The sequence below is a fragment of the Mobula birostris genome, chromosome 2 (genome assembly GCF_030028105.1).
Source record: "Mobula birostris isolate sMobBir1 chromosome 2, sMobBir1.hap1, whole genome shotgun sequence".
NCBI lineage: Eukaryota > Metazoa > Chordata > Chondrichthyes > Myliobatiformes > Myliobatidae > Mobula > Mobula birostris.
The window spans coordinates 133,831,088-133,848,054 of record NC_092371.1 but is presented as its reverse complement, the minus strand read 5'-3'; the positions used below and the strand labels follow the sequence as shown (position 1 = coordinate 133,848,054).

Here is a 16,967-nt window from a genome sequence, read left to right as displayed (position 1 = left end):
CTTCTTGTGGAATCGGAGAAAATCACAAGGAAGGATTTCAAGTACAGAGCACCAAACAACATGCAGCTGGTTGACAACATACAAAACCATGAAGTGCAACGTTTCTCTAAAAATTCCTTTTCTAATTTCCCATTTAGACTTCATCCCTGCAAATTTTGGCACTGCCAGTGACAAACAGGGTGAAAGTTTCACCAGGACATTGTGATCATAGAGAAACAGTATCAGGGCAACTGGAATCCATCAGTGCTGGCTGATTATTGTTGGACACTTAAGTGAGAATCCTCAGACACTAAGTGCAAATGACAGTCATCAACAGAAGATTTTTAGCTCAGTTGAACTGTTGCAAATTGTCAGCACTGTTATGCAATTAAACACATTTTACTCAGGCTGACAGTCAGCCTGGAGAAAACAATGATCCTCCATCAGAAGCCCCCTCACGGTGTTTACAACCCACCTTGGATCACCATTGACGACCATCCTCTCACCACGGTTGAGCAGTTCACCTACCTGGGCAGCGTCATCTCTAACAATGCTAAGGACGTTGACAATTGACTTGTCAGTCAGTAGTGTCTTCAGGCGCCTCCAGAAACGTGTATGTAAGAACTGCTGATTGGCCTTTCCACAAAAATCAGGTATATAGAACTGCCATCATCATAACACTGCTATATGACTCCGAAGCCTGGGTTTTGCAAAAGCAAATCTGGTTGCTTGAGTGCTTCCATCAGCACTACTTCTACTCCCTCAAGGGTATCAGCTGGCAGGATCGTGTCTCTAACAATGAAATCCAGGAGAAGGCTCAACTTCCAAGTATTGAGGCCACTTTGCTAATCAAGCGGTTCTGCTGGTCAGGCCACATTTCTCGCATGAACAACTCCAGGTTACTGAAAGCAGTACTCCATGGAGAACTCTCTCAGGGTAAAGAGATTGTGGTACCCTGTGCAAGAGGTACAAAGACCAACTTAAGCAGCAGCTCTCTCAGGCAGATATCAAGGTCAATGACTGGCAATAGCTGGCTTGTGACAGAGACTGCTGGAGAACACTGATCCACAGAGCAGCCAAGAAGTTTGAGGAATCAAGAAGGGCGACTGCTAAAGAGAAGAAGCAAGACAATAAGAATCCTGCTACCCAGGCACCCTCATCCCAACTGTTCCAGTATCCCTACTGCTCCAGAGTCTGTAGATCCAAAATTGGCAGAATTGGTCTCTACAGTCACCAATGATCATGCCGTCGTTACTGAGGACTCTTCTACGCTCCTGATCTTCGCAAGCGAAGAACCAGCCATCATATTTCAATAGAAGTTAATTTCTTGTCTTTCCAAATTCCTACATGATACAACTAGTCTGAAGTTATATTTGTATTCAATTTCAAGCAGTCTATCATAAGCAAAAAAAATTCTGAGTAAGAAACACTTCTGAAAAATTCGTCATCCAGTGTCAGAGCTTACAACAAATGTAAAGATATAGAGCTATCAGTATTTTATGGATCATTCATTATGTCGATTTGAGATTCAACTATTTAACAAAAATTTGAATCTTAACATATGGCTGAGTTATTATCAAATGATAGGGCAAAGTAATGCTCTATCATGTATCCTTAATCTGGGAGATTAAAAAATCAATTTTGATAAATGTGATGACACTTAGCTGCAGTTTACTCTGACTCTTCCGCAGAAGTTGCCAGATGGTAATTGGTATTGGAAATTGGCTAGTTTTCTGCTAGACTCACTACTACCATCAAATTTACCCCTGCTGATCAGCAAACTTAATTGTGCCTGGCAATTTACCTGGAAGATTGATAGCAGTTATCTGCTTAAGTTGTCTCATTGAGGAGCATAGCTGATAGTGTGTTTGAACTTAGGACTTTGCAGTGTTGATGAGCAAAATAGTTGACTATGCCTTAAACTAAATTTATATACTTACATGCTACTGAAAAATTTAGGCATATTCTACACTTACTCTACATCCTACATATTTCTATTCTGGATTTTTATTAGAAACTACAAATTTCAAATAAATTTAGTCAATAAACTTGATTGCTGGGTTTGAACAATTTTCTTTTGATGTTTTAAGTAGTTCTGAATGCTTTTCTATTCATTAACTTTTTAACATGAACATAGTTTGTGTTGAATTAGTCAAATCAAAGACATTGCAAAACCTTACAGTATCATGCTATAATTGCTTATCTCAACAGAGAAATGTGCAGGATGAATTGATGAAGGTTCAACCCAAATTTAAAGCAGACCTGCTGGAATCAGTTGATATTTTCCAGAAGGAAGTACTCAAATATGGTCGACAGTATGAAAAGGTAAATATTTTTATATGGTATTAATTCTGCAGACTATATCAGAAAATAAGAGATCCTTATCATGTGCTTTTTTCCACTATTCTATCTACAGACACATCCATTCTTTTGGTTTCAATTCTCATGCTGCGATCCCTGATTGTGGGGGAGATGGGCTGGAGGAGTCAAATATATATAATTCATTTAAATTGACATTAACCTGCTACATTTTAAGTTTCTGCTACCAAAGTAATCAGTCCTGGAAGATTATTAACTTATTTAAATCATGACTGTGAAATACATTTGGGAGCCTGAATTGAGCAACTCGTGCTTCATCATGATATACCTATATTGTATTGTATAATGTTTGTTGCTGTGCCAGTGGTCCAGAAACCTACATTATAGTTTCCATATTGCCACGCAGATAAATTGAAACAACTTGTGTAGCTACCTCTGCATTGTAGTGGAGATTTGTTAAACCTTTGATGCATGGAGTAATTTCTGAACAAAAGAGAAGTAGATTGAATTCAAGATTCTAGATTCAAATTTATTTGATGTCATTTCTGGTATACAAGTGTAAAGGAGAACAAAATAAGTGTTACTACTTATTCAATGCAGCATATGAAAAATACACTAAGATAAAGAACACAATAAAAACACAAATATAAATAAGATATCTTGTATACATTGATTATACAGTATGTACATAAAGTATGGTGGGGTGGCATAGTGTGTGGAGGTGTTGATCAGCTTTATTGATTGGAGATAGTAACTGATTTTTGAGTCTGGTGGTCATGGTGTGGATACTATGTAGCCTCCTCCCTAATGGGAGTGGGATAAATAGCCCATGAGAAGGGTGGGTGTGATCCTTCATGATGCTTCTGGCCTTTTTCTGGCATCTTTCTGTATATATGTCCTTGATAATGGGTAGGCTGATGCTAGTGATGTGGTGGGCAGTACTTATTATACATTGTAAAGCCTTCCTTTTTCCCACAGTGTAGTTCCTGTACCATACAGTGATGCAGCATGTTAAGATATTCCCTACTGCACCTCTATATAAATTTGTGAGAATTGATGTGCATAGTCCAGCTCCTTTCCGCCTCCTCAGAAAATAGAGGCATTGGTAAGCATTCTTGATTGTGTGGGATGAGTTCTGAGACCATGAGAGATTTTGCGAGATATGCACTCCCAGGAATTTGAAACAGCTTGTGGTTTCCACTGCTGTACCCCCGAAGTAAAGAGGGGTATGAATGGTGTGAGTTCTCCTGAAGTCAATAACTATCTGCTTTGTCTTGATGACATTCAGAAGAGGTTATTTGCGTGGCAGCAGGCCTCAAGCTCTTCTACTTCCTCTCTATAGGCAGTCTCATCGCTGTTGGTGATGAATCCCACCACTGTCGTGTCATGAGCAAACTTGACATCAATAATGTTGATATCTATAATAAGCAGCACAAGGCTGTGTGCTTAGCCCCCTGCTCTGCTCTCTTTGCTCCTATGACTTTCTGGCTAAGCACAACTCCAATGCCATATTTAAGTTTGCTGACAACAGTACTGTCATAGGCTGAATCAAAGGTGGTGACGAATCAGCATATAAGAAGGAAATCGAAAATCTGGCTGAGTGGTGCCACAACAGATTCTTAATCCATGTCAGCAGGACCAAGAAGCTGATTATTGACTTCAGGGGAAGGAAACCAGAGGGCCATGAGCCAGTCCTCAATGGGAGATCAGAGGTAGAGAAGGTGAGCGACATTAAATTCCTTGGTGTTATCATTTCAGCTGTCCTGTCCTGAGCCAAGCACGTAAGTGTAATTATAAAAAAACACAGCAGTGTCTCTACTCCCTTAGAAGTTTGCAAAGATTCAGCATAACATCTAAAACTCTGACAAACTTCCATAGATGTGTGGTGGAAAGTATATTGACTGGCTGTGTCACAGACTGGTATGGAAACACCAATGACTTTGAATGGAAAATCCTACAAAATGTTGTGGATATGGACCAGTCCATCACAAGTAGAGCCCTCCCCACCATTGAGCACATCTACGTGGATTGTTGTTGCAGGAAAGTAGGATCCATAATCAGGGGCCCCACCACACAGGTCATGCTTTCTTCTCGTTGCTGCCATCAGGAAGAAGGTACAGGAGCCTCAGGACTCACACTGCCACATTCAGAAACCGTTATTACCTCTCAACCATTGGGCTCTTGAACCAGTGGGGATAACTTCACTCAACATCATTTGCCCCATCACTGAACTGTTCCCACAACCTATGGACTCACTTTCAGGACTTTTCATCCCATGTTCTCAATATTTATTGCTTGCTTATTTATTTATTTATCTCTCTCTCTCTTCCCCCCCCCTTTCCTTTTTTCATTTTTTTTTGTACTTGCACAGTTTGTCATCTTTTTCACACTGATTGTCACCCTGTTGGTGTGGTCTTTCATTGATTCTATTATGGTTATTGGATTCATTGAATATGTCTGCAAGAAAATAAATATCAGGGTTGCATATGGTGACATATATGTACTTTGATAATAAATTTACATTGAACTTTGAATGCTTCAGGAAGATTCTCAAAACTGACACTGCAGCAAGCTCTGTCATGGGAAGAGATTACCTGGTGGATGGAGGAAAGAATTTCAAGTATATTCTCAAAACTGCCTTAAAAATGCTGTATGCACAATGACTGTTGCATGCCATCTTGGACAATGTCTCCCATCCACTACACAATGGATTGGTTGGGCACAGGAGTACATTCAGTCAGAGACTCATTCCACCGAGATGCAACATTGAGCGTCATAGGAAGTCATTCCTGCCTGTGGCCATCAAACTTTACAACTCCTCCCTTGGAGGGTCAGACACCCTGAGCCAATAGGCTGGTCCTGGACTTATTTCCTGGCATAATTTACATATTACTATTTAATTATTTATGGTTTTATTACTATTTAATTATTTATGGTGCAACTGTAATGAAAACCAATTTCCCTCAGGATCAATAAAGTATGACTATGAATTGCTATGGAGAAGGATTTAAAATGACACTGAAACCCTTGAGTTCATTAATTAAGAACACATAAGCTCTGTGTAAATGGCAGAAAAATTAAACCTTTTCAAAAACTACTCAATTAACTCTGTCCGAATATGGCAACATCTTCTGGGCACTTATTTATCTTACCTTACAACCCACAGAACTAGAATGGAAGCAAGTAACCTCAGTCCTGAGAAACTGCCTAAGAAGAAGACAATTTCAGGAGGAATCTGTGATTGAGAATTCTTTGGCACTTCTGACTGTATAAACTTCAAATTGTTTGGCCTTATCTATTGCATTCATGTTCTGGGTACAAAATCACTAAAAATGAGGATGGTCATGAAGGCTCCACCTTCTACTGGTTAAATTAAGATCGTGGCTCAGACTTAGTTATTTCACTTGTAGAGATGGTTTTGGGGACAGCATGGGGAATTAGGGGACAGATTAAGTTTAGGAACAGGGATGAAGGGAAGCTAAAGGTTACAGGCAAAAGCCGGTGATCAGAGTCCAGATCAGAGCACTTCATGGTTAAAGGCTGGTGTGCCCAGTGGATGGATGAAGGACTAAAACCAACCATTGCTGTAGTCAATGACTGAGGTCAGTAGACCCCATGGACGAGGGCTGATGACTCCCTCCCCCCACCCCCCCCACCAGGTTGGTGAGTACCCCTGGATCAAGAAGTCTTAGATTCTGAGGTCTTTGCAGGCAGGAGGTACGAGGGCTGTTGATCCCTCCAGGATGGCAAGTCTCAGGGTCAAAGCCCATGTGGGTTCTGAAATTACCCAGAGGTTGGCGGTCTAGAGGTTGAAGTCCAGGGATAGCCAAATACAGAAGTCAAAACCTGAAGTTCAAATACCGAAGTCAACAAATCCAGAGATCAAGACCCGAAGGTCAAGCCCTTGGGTCAACATGTCTGAGGGTCGAAGGTCTGAGAATCTGAGAGTCTGGGCCAATGACTGGAGATTAGAGGTTCAATATCTGCAAGTATGGGAGTCTAGTGGACTAGTGGTAGGAGACTCGAAGGTGGCCTGCCCTGGGGTTCAAGGTCTGTCTGTGAGTGTGAATGGATGGGTGGTTGAGGGGGTGAGAAAGGAGTTTGAATTGCTGTTGTTGTTTTATTGTTATTCTGATTGCTGTTGTTATTGTCGTTGCTTGTGTTTTTCTGTGGAATATGGTGAGCCTGCTATGATGGTGACAGAATGTTTAGTGACTCTTGTGGGCTGCCTCCAGCACATCCTTATATTATGCTAGTTAATGCAAGTGGATCTTCACTGTATATTTTAATGTACCTGTGATACATAAATGAATATGAATCTAAATAGCTATCCAGCATTTTTAATGACAAGATAGAGCCAAAGACAGAGTTTTGATTTTGAGACTGTTTATTGATTCTCCAGTTTAGGATTACGTAGAACACACAGATAAAACAGTACAACACAGGAACAGCCCCTTCAGCATACTTTCCCCTCTCATCTTAAATGTATATCCTTTGATATTAGTCTGTTCTACCTTGAGAAAAATATTTTAATTGTTCAGTGTCTCACAAAATTTTATAAAGTTCTATCAGTTGTCCTTCAGCCTCTGCTGCTCCAGAGAACACAACCCTAAATAGTCTAACCTCTCCTTATAGTACATGTCCTCTAATCAAGGCAGCATCCTGGTAAGCATCTTCTGCACACATTCGAAAACCACCATATTCTTCCCATACTGGGTGAAAAGAGATGGTTGTTGACCACAGGAGGACACGGAACGACCACTGTCTGCTGAACATTGACGACTCCTCCATAGACATCATTAAGAGCACCAAATTTCTTGGTGTTCACCTGGCGGAGAATATCACCTGATCCCTCAACACCAGCTCCATAGCAAAGAAAGCCCAGTAGCGTCTCTACCTTCAGTGAAGGCTGAGAAAAGTCCATCTCCCACCCTCCATCCTCACCACATTCTACAGAGGTTGAATTGAGAGCATCCTGAGCATTTCCATCACTGCCTGGTTCGGAAATTGTGCCATCTCAGATTGCAAGACCCTGCAACGGATAGTGAGGTCAGCTGAGAAGATCATCGGGGTCTCTCTTCCCGCCATTAGTGACATTTAGACTACACGCTGCATCCATAAAGCAAACAGCATTATGAAGGATCCCACGCACCCCTCATACAAACCCTTCTCCCTCCTGCCATCTGGCAAAAGGCACCGAAGCATTCGGGCTCTCACAACCAGACTATGTAACAGTTTCTTCCCCCAAGTCATCAGACTCCTCAATACCTAGAGCCTGGACTGACACCAACCTACTACCCTCTACTGTGCATATTGTCTTGTTTATTGTTTATTATTTATTGTAATGCCTGCACTGTTTTGTGCACTTCATGCGGTCCTGGGTAGGTCTGTAGTCTAGTGTTGTTTAACTTAGTTCAGTGTAGTTTTTGTATTGTTCATGTAGCACCATGGTCCTGAAAAACGTTGTCTCATTTTTACTGTGTACTGTACCAGCAGTTATGGTAGAAATGACAATAAAAAGAGACTTGACTTGACTTGAAATTGAATGGAATACTCCACATGTGGCCTAGACAGAGGTTTATAAAGCTGAAACATAGCTTCCTGACTGTTGAACTCAATTAATAAAGGTAAGATACACCTTCTTTACAGACCTATGGACGTGTTGCCACTTTCAAGGAGCAATAGGTTTGAACTCCAAAATCTCTCTGCACATTGGCACTGTTAATGATCCTGCCATTAGTTGTGTACTTTCTCTTTACATTTGATCTCATAAGGTGCAACACCTCACTCTTGCAATTTGTCCATCTGCCGTTAATATATCACAAACAGATACCTGTGAAACACCACTAGTCATGAACCTCCAGCCCATCAACTACTATCTTGTATTGGTAAGCTAATTCAGTAAACAAAAGGACGTCACCATGGATTCCACACATTTTAAACTTCTGGATAAGACTATCATGAAGGACCTTGTCAAACACCTTACTAAAATCCATGCAACATCCATTGTTCTACCGTCATCAATCACATCAAGCACTTCCTCTGAAAACTCGATCAAGTTAGTAGGACATGACCTGCCCTACACAAAGTTACGCTGACTATCCTAATTAGCCTATGCTTTTCCAAATGCTTATAAGTCCTATTCCTATGAATCCTTTCCATAAGCTTCCCTACCATTAACATGAGACTCCCTGGCCTATAAATTCCAAAATTATCCCTATTTCTGTCCTAGAGCAGAGCAAGAAAATTAGCATTTGCTAGTCTTTTGGGATCTTGCCTATGGCTAGACAGCACATAAAGATTTTAGTTAATACCCAGCAGTCTCATCTCTTGCTTCTCTATTAGCCTAGGGTATATCCCATTTGGTTTTGGGGATACTCACATTAATGTTCTTCAACATTCCAAATACCACCACTTTCTTTATAAGACAATAAGATATAGGAGCACAATTAGGCCATTTGGCCTATTGAGTATGCTCTGCCTTTTCCTTATGGCTAATCCAATTTTCCTCTCAGCCCCAATCTCCTGCCTTCTCCCCATATCCCTTCATGCCTGTGTCAAAGAAGCCCACAGATTCGCTATTCTCTGTTTAAAGAAATTCCTCCTCAGCTCCATTCTAAAAGGGTGCCCCTCTATTCTGAGGCTGTGGCCTCTAGTCTTAGACTCTCCCACCACAGCAAACATCCTCTCCACATCCACCCTATCAAGGTCTTTCTCCATTTGAAGATTTCAATGAGGTCACCCCTCATTCTTTTGAATTCTAGTGAATACAGGCCCAGAGCCATCAAATGCTGTTCATGTGACAAGCCATTCAATCTTGGAATAATTTTCGTGAACCTCCTTTGAACCCTCCCTAGTTTCAGCATATCCTTTCTAAGATACTGTAGGGGGTCCAAAACTTCTCACAATACTCCAAGTGAGACCGTGTTAGTGCTTTATAAAGTCTTAACATTACATCCTTGCTTTTATATTCTAGTCCTCATGAAATGAATGCTAACATCGCATTTGCTTTCCTCACCAAAGACTCAACCTGCAAATTAACCTTGAGAGAATCCTGCACGATGATTCCCAAGACCATTTACACCCCAGTTTTTGTGTTTTCTCAACATTTAGAAAATAGTCTGCTCTTTCATTTCTTCTACCAAAGTGCATGTCCATACACTTCCCAACACTGTATTCCATCAGCCATTTCTTTGCTTATTCTCCTAATCTGTCTAAGTCTTTCTGTAGCCTCTCTACTTCCTCAAAAACACCTGCCCCTCCACCTATCTTCATATCATCTGCAAACTTGGCAACAAAGCCATCAATTCTATCATCCAAATCACTGGCATATAATGTAAAAAGAATCGGTTCCTACACAGATCCCTGTAGAACACCACTTGTCACCAGCAGCCAACCAGGAAAAGCTCCCTTTATTCCCACTCTTTGCCTTCTGCCAATCAGCCACTGGTTTACCATGCTAGAAACTTTCCAGTAATCCAATCGGTTCTTAGCTTGCTAAGCAGCCTTATGTGTGACACCTTGTCAAAGGCCTTCTGAAAATCCAAGTACAGAACATACACCAATTCTCCTTGGTCTATTTTGATATTTTGTCAACAGATTTGTCAGGCAAGATTTTCCCTTGAGGAAACTATGCTGACTATAGCCTATTTTATCATGTGCCTCCAAGTATCCTGAGACCTCATCCTTAATAATCGACTCCAACATTTTTCCAACCTCTGAGGTCTGCCTCTTTCCCTTCTTGAAGAATTAATCACATTTACAATTTTCTAGTCTTCTGGAACCATTCAAGAATCAAGTGATTCTTGAAAGATCATTACTAATGCCTCTGCAATCTCTTCAGCCACCTCTTTCAGAACCCTGAGATGTACACCATCTGGTCCAGGTGACTTATCTACCTTCAGACCTTTGAGTTTCCCAAGAACCTTCTCTGTAGTTATGGTAGCTTCATACACTTCATGACCCCTGACACCTGGAACTTCCATCATATTGCTAGTGTCTTCCACAGTGAATACTGATGCAAAATATTTATTCAGTTTGTCTGCTATTTCATTGTCCCTGATTACTACCTCTCCAGCATCATTTTCCAGTGGTCATATATCTACTTTTGCCTCATGTATCGGAAGAAACTTTTGCTATCCTCTTTAATATTATTGGCTTGCTTACTTTCATATTCAATCTTTACCTTAATGACTTTTTTAGTGGCCTTCTGTTGGTTTTTGAATGTTTCTAACTTTCCACTCATATTTGCTCTATTATATGCCCTCTCTTTGGCTTTTATGTTGGCTTTGAACTTTCTTGTTAGCTTATGTCATACTGTGTTTAGAATACTTCTTCCTCTTTAGCATGTATCTATCCTGTGTCTTCTGAATTGCTACAGCAATTCCAACCATTACTGCTTTGCTGTTGTCCCTGCCAGTGTTCTTTTCCAGTCAATTCTGACCAATCCCTCTCTCATACCTCTGTAATTCCCTTTACTCCACTGAAATACTGATACACCTGACTTTAGCTTCTTCTCAAATTTTAGGGTGAATTCGATCATATTATGATCACTTACTCCTAAGGGTTCTTTTACCTTAAGCTCTCTTATCAATTCTAGTTCTTTGCACAACACCCAGTCTAGGATAGCAGATCTCCTAGTGGGCTCAATCAGGAGCTGCTCTAAAAAGCTATCTCATAGGCACTCTAGAAATTCTCCCTCCTGGAATCCAGCATCAACCTGATTTTCCCAATCAACCTGCGTATTGAAATCCACCATGTCTATTGTGTGTGTACACACATACACACACTCACACACACTCACTCTCACTCACTCTCTCTCACACACACACACACACACACACACACACACACACACACACACACATCACAAAGAAGTCACATGACTGGTCATGGAACTCCAGTTAGAGAAACACCCCTCTACTTTAATATTCTGGAAAAGCCTTGTCAAGTACCCTCCTAAAAAAAAAAAGTTCATATTAACAATGTCTGCTGCACTACCCTCATCAATCTTCTTTGTCACCTCTTCAAAAAGCTCTAGCAAATTTGTAAGACATGATCTGTCTACACAAAGCCATCCTGCCAATCCCTAATGAGCTCCTTCCCACTGGAATTTTCTTCGTGCAGAGTCCTCAGCCTTTTTATGGGGAGTAGAAAGGGTTTCATAGGGCAAGTTTGCAAGTTGATTTGCAAATTCCCCAGCTGCCTGTCATTTCTGAAACTGGGAGACGTCGTTGTATCATGTATGTCTGGAGTTTAAGAGGTTTCAGCCTCTATTTGAATATCTGAAGGAACTGTACCTCAGGTTTTGGATGCACTTCAGCCTCACACTACTGATCTTCACTCACCCGATAATGAGTTGGGTGAGTCAGTCCGAGGGTCTCCTAGTTTGTTTGCTCCTGGGCCTTGTCAAGGTGGCTGTTCACACGTCTTGGCAGCCAGCAGTTAAAATTTTAGTCTGAGCTGATTGCTTATCTCTTTTCAAAAGTTACATACCTGCCCTTGTGTTCCTGGAGAAGGACCACGCTGTATCCGAGCTACAATAAGGACTTCCAGGATTGGTGGGCATCACAGGAGCTCGATGGAGATAGTGATTCTAGATAGAGATGATTGTATTATAATTTGAAACTGTAAATAGTGTAAGCAGTAGAGCACGTACTATTGTAGTTATGTGATGCTGTCATCAATGAATAAACTTCCTTTAGAAAAAAAGAAAGCACATACTTTTCTAAATGCAAGTATATCTTATCCCTAAGAGTTCTCTTCAGTAATGCTCACTGGACTACAGTATAATTTCCTGGATTATCCCTTTTGCAGCCTTTAACAAGCTAACAACATTGCCTACTCTCTCCTCCTCTGGCATCTCGCCATCAGCTAGAGAGAATACCAAGGTAGATACATAAAAGACTGAGATAGTGAAATCTGTAGTGTTATGTACACGCAACCCTGTAAAAGTATCAGCAGCAATAGAACACACCTGGAGTCTGGTGTCACTGTTAACAAATCACTATTTTAGTAGTAACTATGTAATATGGTAACTTAAACCAGGTAGATCAAGAGTTAAATGTTCTGCATATATAGGTGTATAGATAAAGTTCCCAAATTCATTCGAGCTCAGGTGGTCAGAGTTGCAGTGTTACTATGGTATGTAAGAAAGTTCAGTTCAGTCCACGGAACTGAGGTGAGAGAGAGGTATTTGTAATCCAAATAAACAGGTGTCATCGATCTTCTCGTTGTCCTCCGAATCCTTCAAGTTAGCCCAAATGTGACAACACTAAGGGTACCGTCTCCGTCTTCAAGTGGTAAAACTACCAACCCAGGCAAGGGTTAAACACACCAGTAGTTCCCACAGGGTCACCCTTACACGCACTGTGACAGCCACTGATCGATCTCTCTTGATCGATCCTCAACCCACCCTCACGGGCACTCAAAGAGTTCAGTCAGTGACTCTTTTGTCACTAGCCTCTGTGTGTCCGTGAGAAAGACAATTGACCTTGCTTAAATTCACACACGCTGAACATGAGCTGTCCATCATGTAGCTCCTTCTCTCTCTCTGTAGCGACTCAGTCAGCAGTAGAAGACAGCTCCTTTTCGTAACATTGTATTCCGTCTCTGTCTCTATCTCTCTTTGTCTCTGTCTCTCCTTAAAGGCATAGTCCATAACAAATGAAACTGAAGATCCCATCACAGTAGCAACAATAAGCTATTGGAGGAACCCAGCCTCTGTTGAGAGAGATGACAATTCCTTTCACCCCCTCCCTATCCCTCCCCCCACCCCCAGGAAACACATTAGGAATACAGTTAGGTCAGTATGTTCATGTATTGGAAAGTTTAGGGGGATATGGGCTAAGTGAAACAAGCTCAGGGAGCTCAACCTGGCTGAGTTGAGCTGAAGAGCCTGTTTCTGTGCTGTTTCACTGTATAACTGAAAGCACTTATTTGTTTATCCCACTAAATATGTATTGTAAGATTAATCTTCAATAATGATTGTAAACCAACAGTTGTATAATAGCTGCTTGTAATTCAGTTGAAGATATTCTTTCTCTTTGTACGTTTTGTAGGAGGGGCCTATGGTTCCTGGTATCCTACCTGCAGAAGCAAGTACAAGGTTACAGATCTTTCAGGTAACAGTTATGAAAAGTATCTCTATAACTGTTGGTACTTAAGACCATAAAATCATAATGTATGTCTTCAAAGTTCTATCATATATATTGCATCTTTGCCGTTTTGCTGTTTTCCACATTAAGGAACAGGAGTCCTATCATTCAATAATGGAAAATTTTACATGAACTTGGAGGTCCTTGCTTTTCCCATCTCATTAATAACATTGCACTTCTGCGTGTATCCTGATGTGCTTTTTGATTTAGAGATTATAGATACATAGGTTTTGAATTGCTTTGGTTTGATATTGACTCTTGTTTACTAAAATGTATTCTGAGTTTAATTAGGAAGTCTGCAGTTAACTAATTTTACAATATTTTAAATTCAAGCTATATAATAAGTGTTCTCCAAAAGGATCATTAAACCTGCATTCTTTTATATGCTTTTGATTTCCCTTATGCAGAGGAGACCACAATGTGAATATGAAACTAGAAAAGGTATAAGAAAATCTTTACTACTTCTGAAGAGAATATTTGAAATCCTAATTGATGGAAAGGGAGTAACCTTAAGGGCAGGAGGTTTAAAAAAAAAAGCACAGAAAGATGGCTACAGATGTACTGTATGTAGGTTCCCTCCCACTTTATGATAGTGTCAATTATACCAGTGCCTATGAAGAGCAGGGTGACTTGTCTCAATTAATATCATTTTGTAACTCTTTCACCTACTGTAGTAAATTGCTTTCTGAGGATTGTTTTGAGTTGAATCAACACCTGCCTCAATAAGGAATTGGACCTGCATCACTTATCCTATCATCACAATAGGTATACAGCAGATGCTGTCTGGCTGACTCCACTCTGTCATGTACCATTTAGATAACTAAAACATGCCAGGTTGTTATTCATTGACTATAAATTAGTGTTCAACACCATCATCCCCTCAAAACATCATCAAGCACCAAGACCTAGGCCTCTATACTTCTCTCTGCAATTGGATCCTCAACTTGCTTATTGAAGAACACAATCAATGCAGGTTGGAAACACCATATTCTTCTCACTGATCATCAAGGCAGATGCTCCTCAAGGCTGTGTGATTCTGTGTAGAACCCTGGGTACTCTCTCTGTGTCATAGGGCGGTGGCTAGGAATGGGCCCAAGTGCAAGACACAGACACTGAAGCACTAGGGACAGGACTAGGATACAGGCTGAGGGCAAGAACATGGACACGAAAACCAGGAACCTGGAACAGGACTGAACAAGAGACCTAGGAGCCCGGGCTTGGACTTCGAGCCAGAGACTGGACAAGGCCCCAGTACCTGGGCCTTGCCTCTGGCTCGGACCCCAGAACTAGGCAAGGACAGGGCTTGGCAGGCAGGCAGGCAGGATGAGGCTGGAATCTTCAGGCTTGGGGCTAGAGGCGAGGCGAGGCAGGAGGCTGGAGTCTTCAGGCTTGAGGCTAGAGGCGAAGCTTGGCAAGGGGCAGGAGGCTAGAGACTTGAGGCGAGGCTAGGCAGGAGGCTGGAGTCTTCAGGCTTGAGGCTAGGCAGGCTCCTCCTGGGCAGGGCGTGGTTCTCCTGGGCAGGGCGTGGATCACCACCCGAAGGAGGCATGGGACAGGAGGACCACCCCTGTCTGCCAATGGAGTAGCAGTATTTTTCTGCTGCTCTTAGTTTTCTTTCTTTCCCCCTGGTTTAAGCTTTGAATTTAAAATTTTTACTTGTTGATTCTTGAGGGGGAACAATATGTCTATGTCTACAAGAAGTGGGAAGAATATACCTGAACCTCATGATAAAGGTAATGGGAAAGGAAAGGTGCAAAAGGAAAGATCTGATGAAATGCCATCATGGGCTGAAGATATCGTTCGGATAGTGAATTCAATTAAGGATCAGAATGGATCAATTAAAGGCCAACTGGAAAAGAATAGTAATGAAATGAAGTCATTTCCTGGAAACTCAAGTTATTTCACACGAAGAGGAATTGAAGATAACTAAGCAAAAGCTGTCTGAAGCTACAACTCATTTGGAAAGATATCAAAATAAGATTATAGACCTGGAAACTAGGTCCGACGAAGGAATATAAGAATTGTTGGGCTGCAGGAAGGAGCTGAAGATGGAGATCTAATGGCTTACTTTGGTAAGCTTTTCCACACTTTATTTCCTGGCATTCTATCAAAGCTGCCTGCTATAGAAAGGACACACAGGGTGTTTATCTCGAAATCGAAGGACTCTAGTAAGCCAAGATCTGTTCTGGTTTGCTTTCATCACTCTAAAATTAAAGATCAAATAATACGACAGGCAAGAAAACAGACAGTTTTTAGAGTTATGGAATCTGAGCTCCGCTTCTGCGAAGATTATCCAAGAGAGATAATGGAACAAAGATCAAAATTTGCCCTGGTAATGAAACAAGCATATGATAAGAATCTTTTCCCGTCTCTGAGGTATCCGACAAGACTGAAAATTTTCCCTCCTAATTCTCCTCCTCGTACTTTTTTTGATCCAAAAGCTGCACTGGATTTTGTTCAGGCTTTGCCTGCCGCTGTCACCGACACCGCTGTTGAATGATCCATCTGAAAGGCTGTTTGGCTATTTGTATATTATTCGCATTTTGGAAAGAGGATTTATGAAGATCACTTGTATATTTCATCGAGAGACTAATTAAAGAACACGGGAAGTTGTTCTTTGTTGCATATTATTGGTTTTCCTTTGGAAAGATTTATCGTTTAAGTATCTCTGCTCAAATGATCTCTGGACATTTTATGACTAAGGGAAGAAGATAAGGCAATTTGTTCCTTTAATTTAATACTTCATAGCTAATTGGTAGTTTTTCCTACTAATAGGGCTTTTTATATATTTTTCTGTTCTATTATAACATTTTATACTTGAATTTAAAGCTTTTTTAGGGAATTAATACTAAACTTAAAGATGGCGCTGGTTTTTCTCTCTAAGAGATAACATTATTTTGGTTCTTTCTTGTTTATCAGTCGATGGAATGTAAGTATCTTTTTTCCCAAGACTTTATTGTCTTTTTCACAAGGTCACTCTACTTTTTTACTCACTGGGGGGAGGGAAAGAAAACACAGACAGAGCAGTCAGCAGCTTTGAATTCTATCGTAGATCGCTTGCCTTTTTCCGGTTTCCGGGTGTGGGTGGGTTTAGAGTTAGTTTTTTCCGATTGGGTGGTTCTGGAGCATGCGTGTTTTTTATTTGGTTGTATTCTTCATCACCGCCGTCTTTGATCATCCTGCGTTGGTATGTGCTTTGTGCATGTATAAAGTGGAATGAAATTATAGTACGCTGTTCAAACGGATTAATATAATAAGTTGGAATGTATGTGGTTGGAATCATCCTATTAAACGAAAGAAGACTTTTGAAATTATTAACCGATTCCAACCTGATATAATTTTTGCTCAAGAGACACATATCAGGGAGGGAGATCAAAATAGATTTTTTAGATGGTGGAATGGTTTACAATTCCACTCTACTTCTCAGAGTAAAACAAAAGGCGTCTCTATTTTCATTAGACCTAATATATTTATTCAAGAGGACATTGAATCAGATTCTAATGGTAGATTTTT

At 40.8% G+C, this 16,967-nt stretch overlaps 1 protein-coding gene across 1 annotated transcript in view; it reads left to right on the top strand.

Annotated features, from left to right (window-relative positions):
• The window catches only part of LOC140210901 (dynein axonemal heavy chain 8-like), a 1,093,299-nt gene that overhangs the window by 428,650 nt on the left and 647,682 nt on the right, over positions 1-16,967 (top strand). The window contains exons 32-33 of the mRNA XM_072280167.1: positions 2,191-2,304; positions 13,359-13,421. Of these exons, the coding sequence (XP_072136268.1) occupies positions 2,191-2,304; positions 13,359-13,421 (177 nt within the window). The remainder of the gene's footprint in view (positions 1-2,190; positions 2,305-13,358; positions 13,422-16,967) is intronic.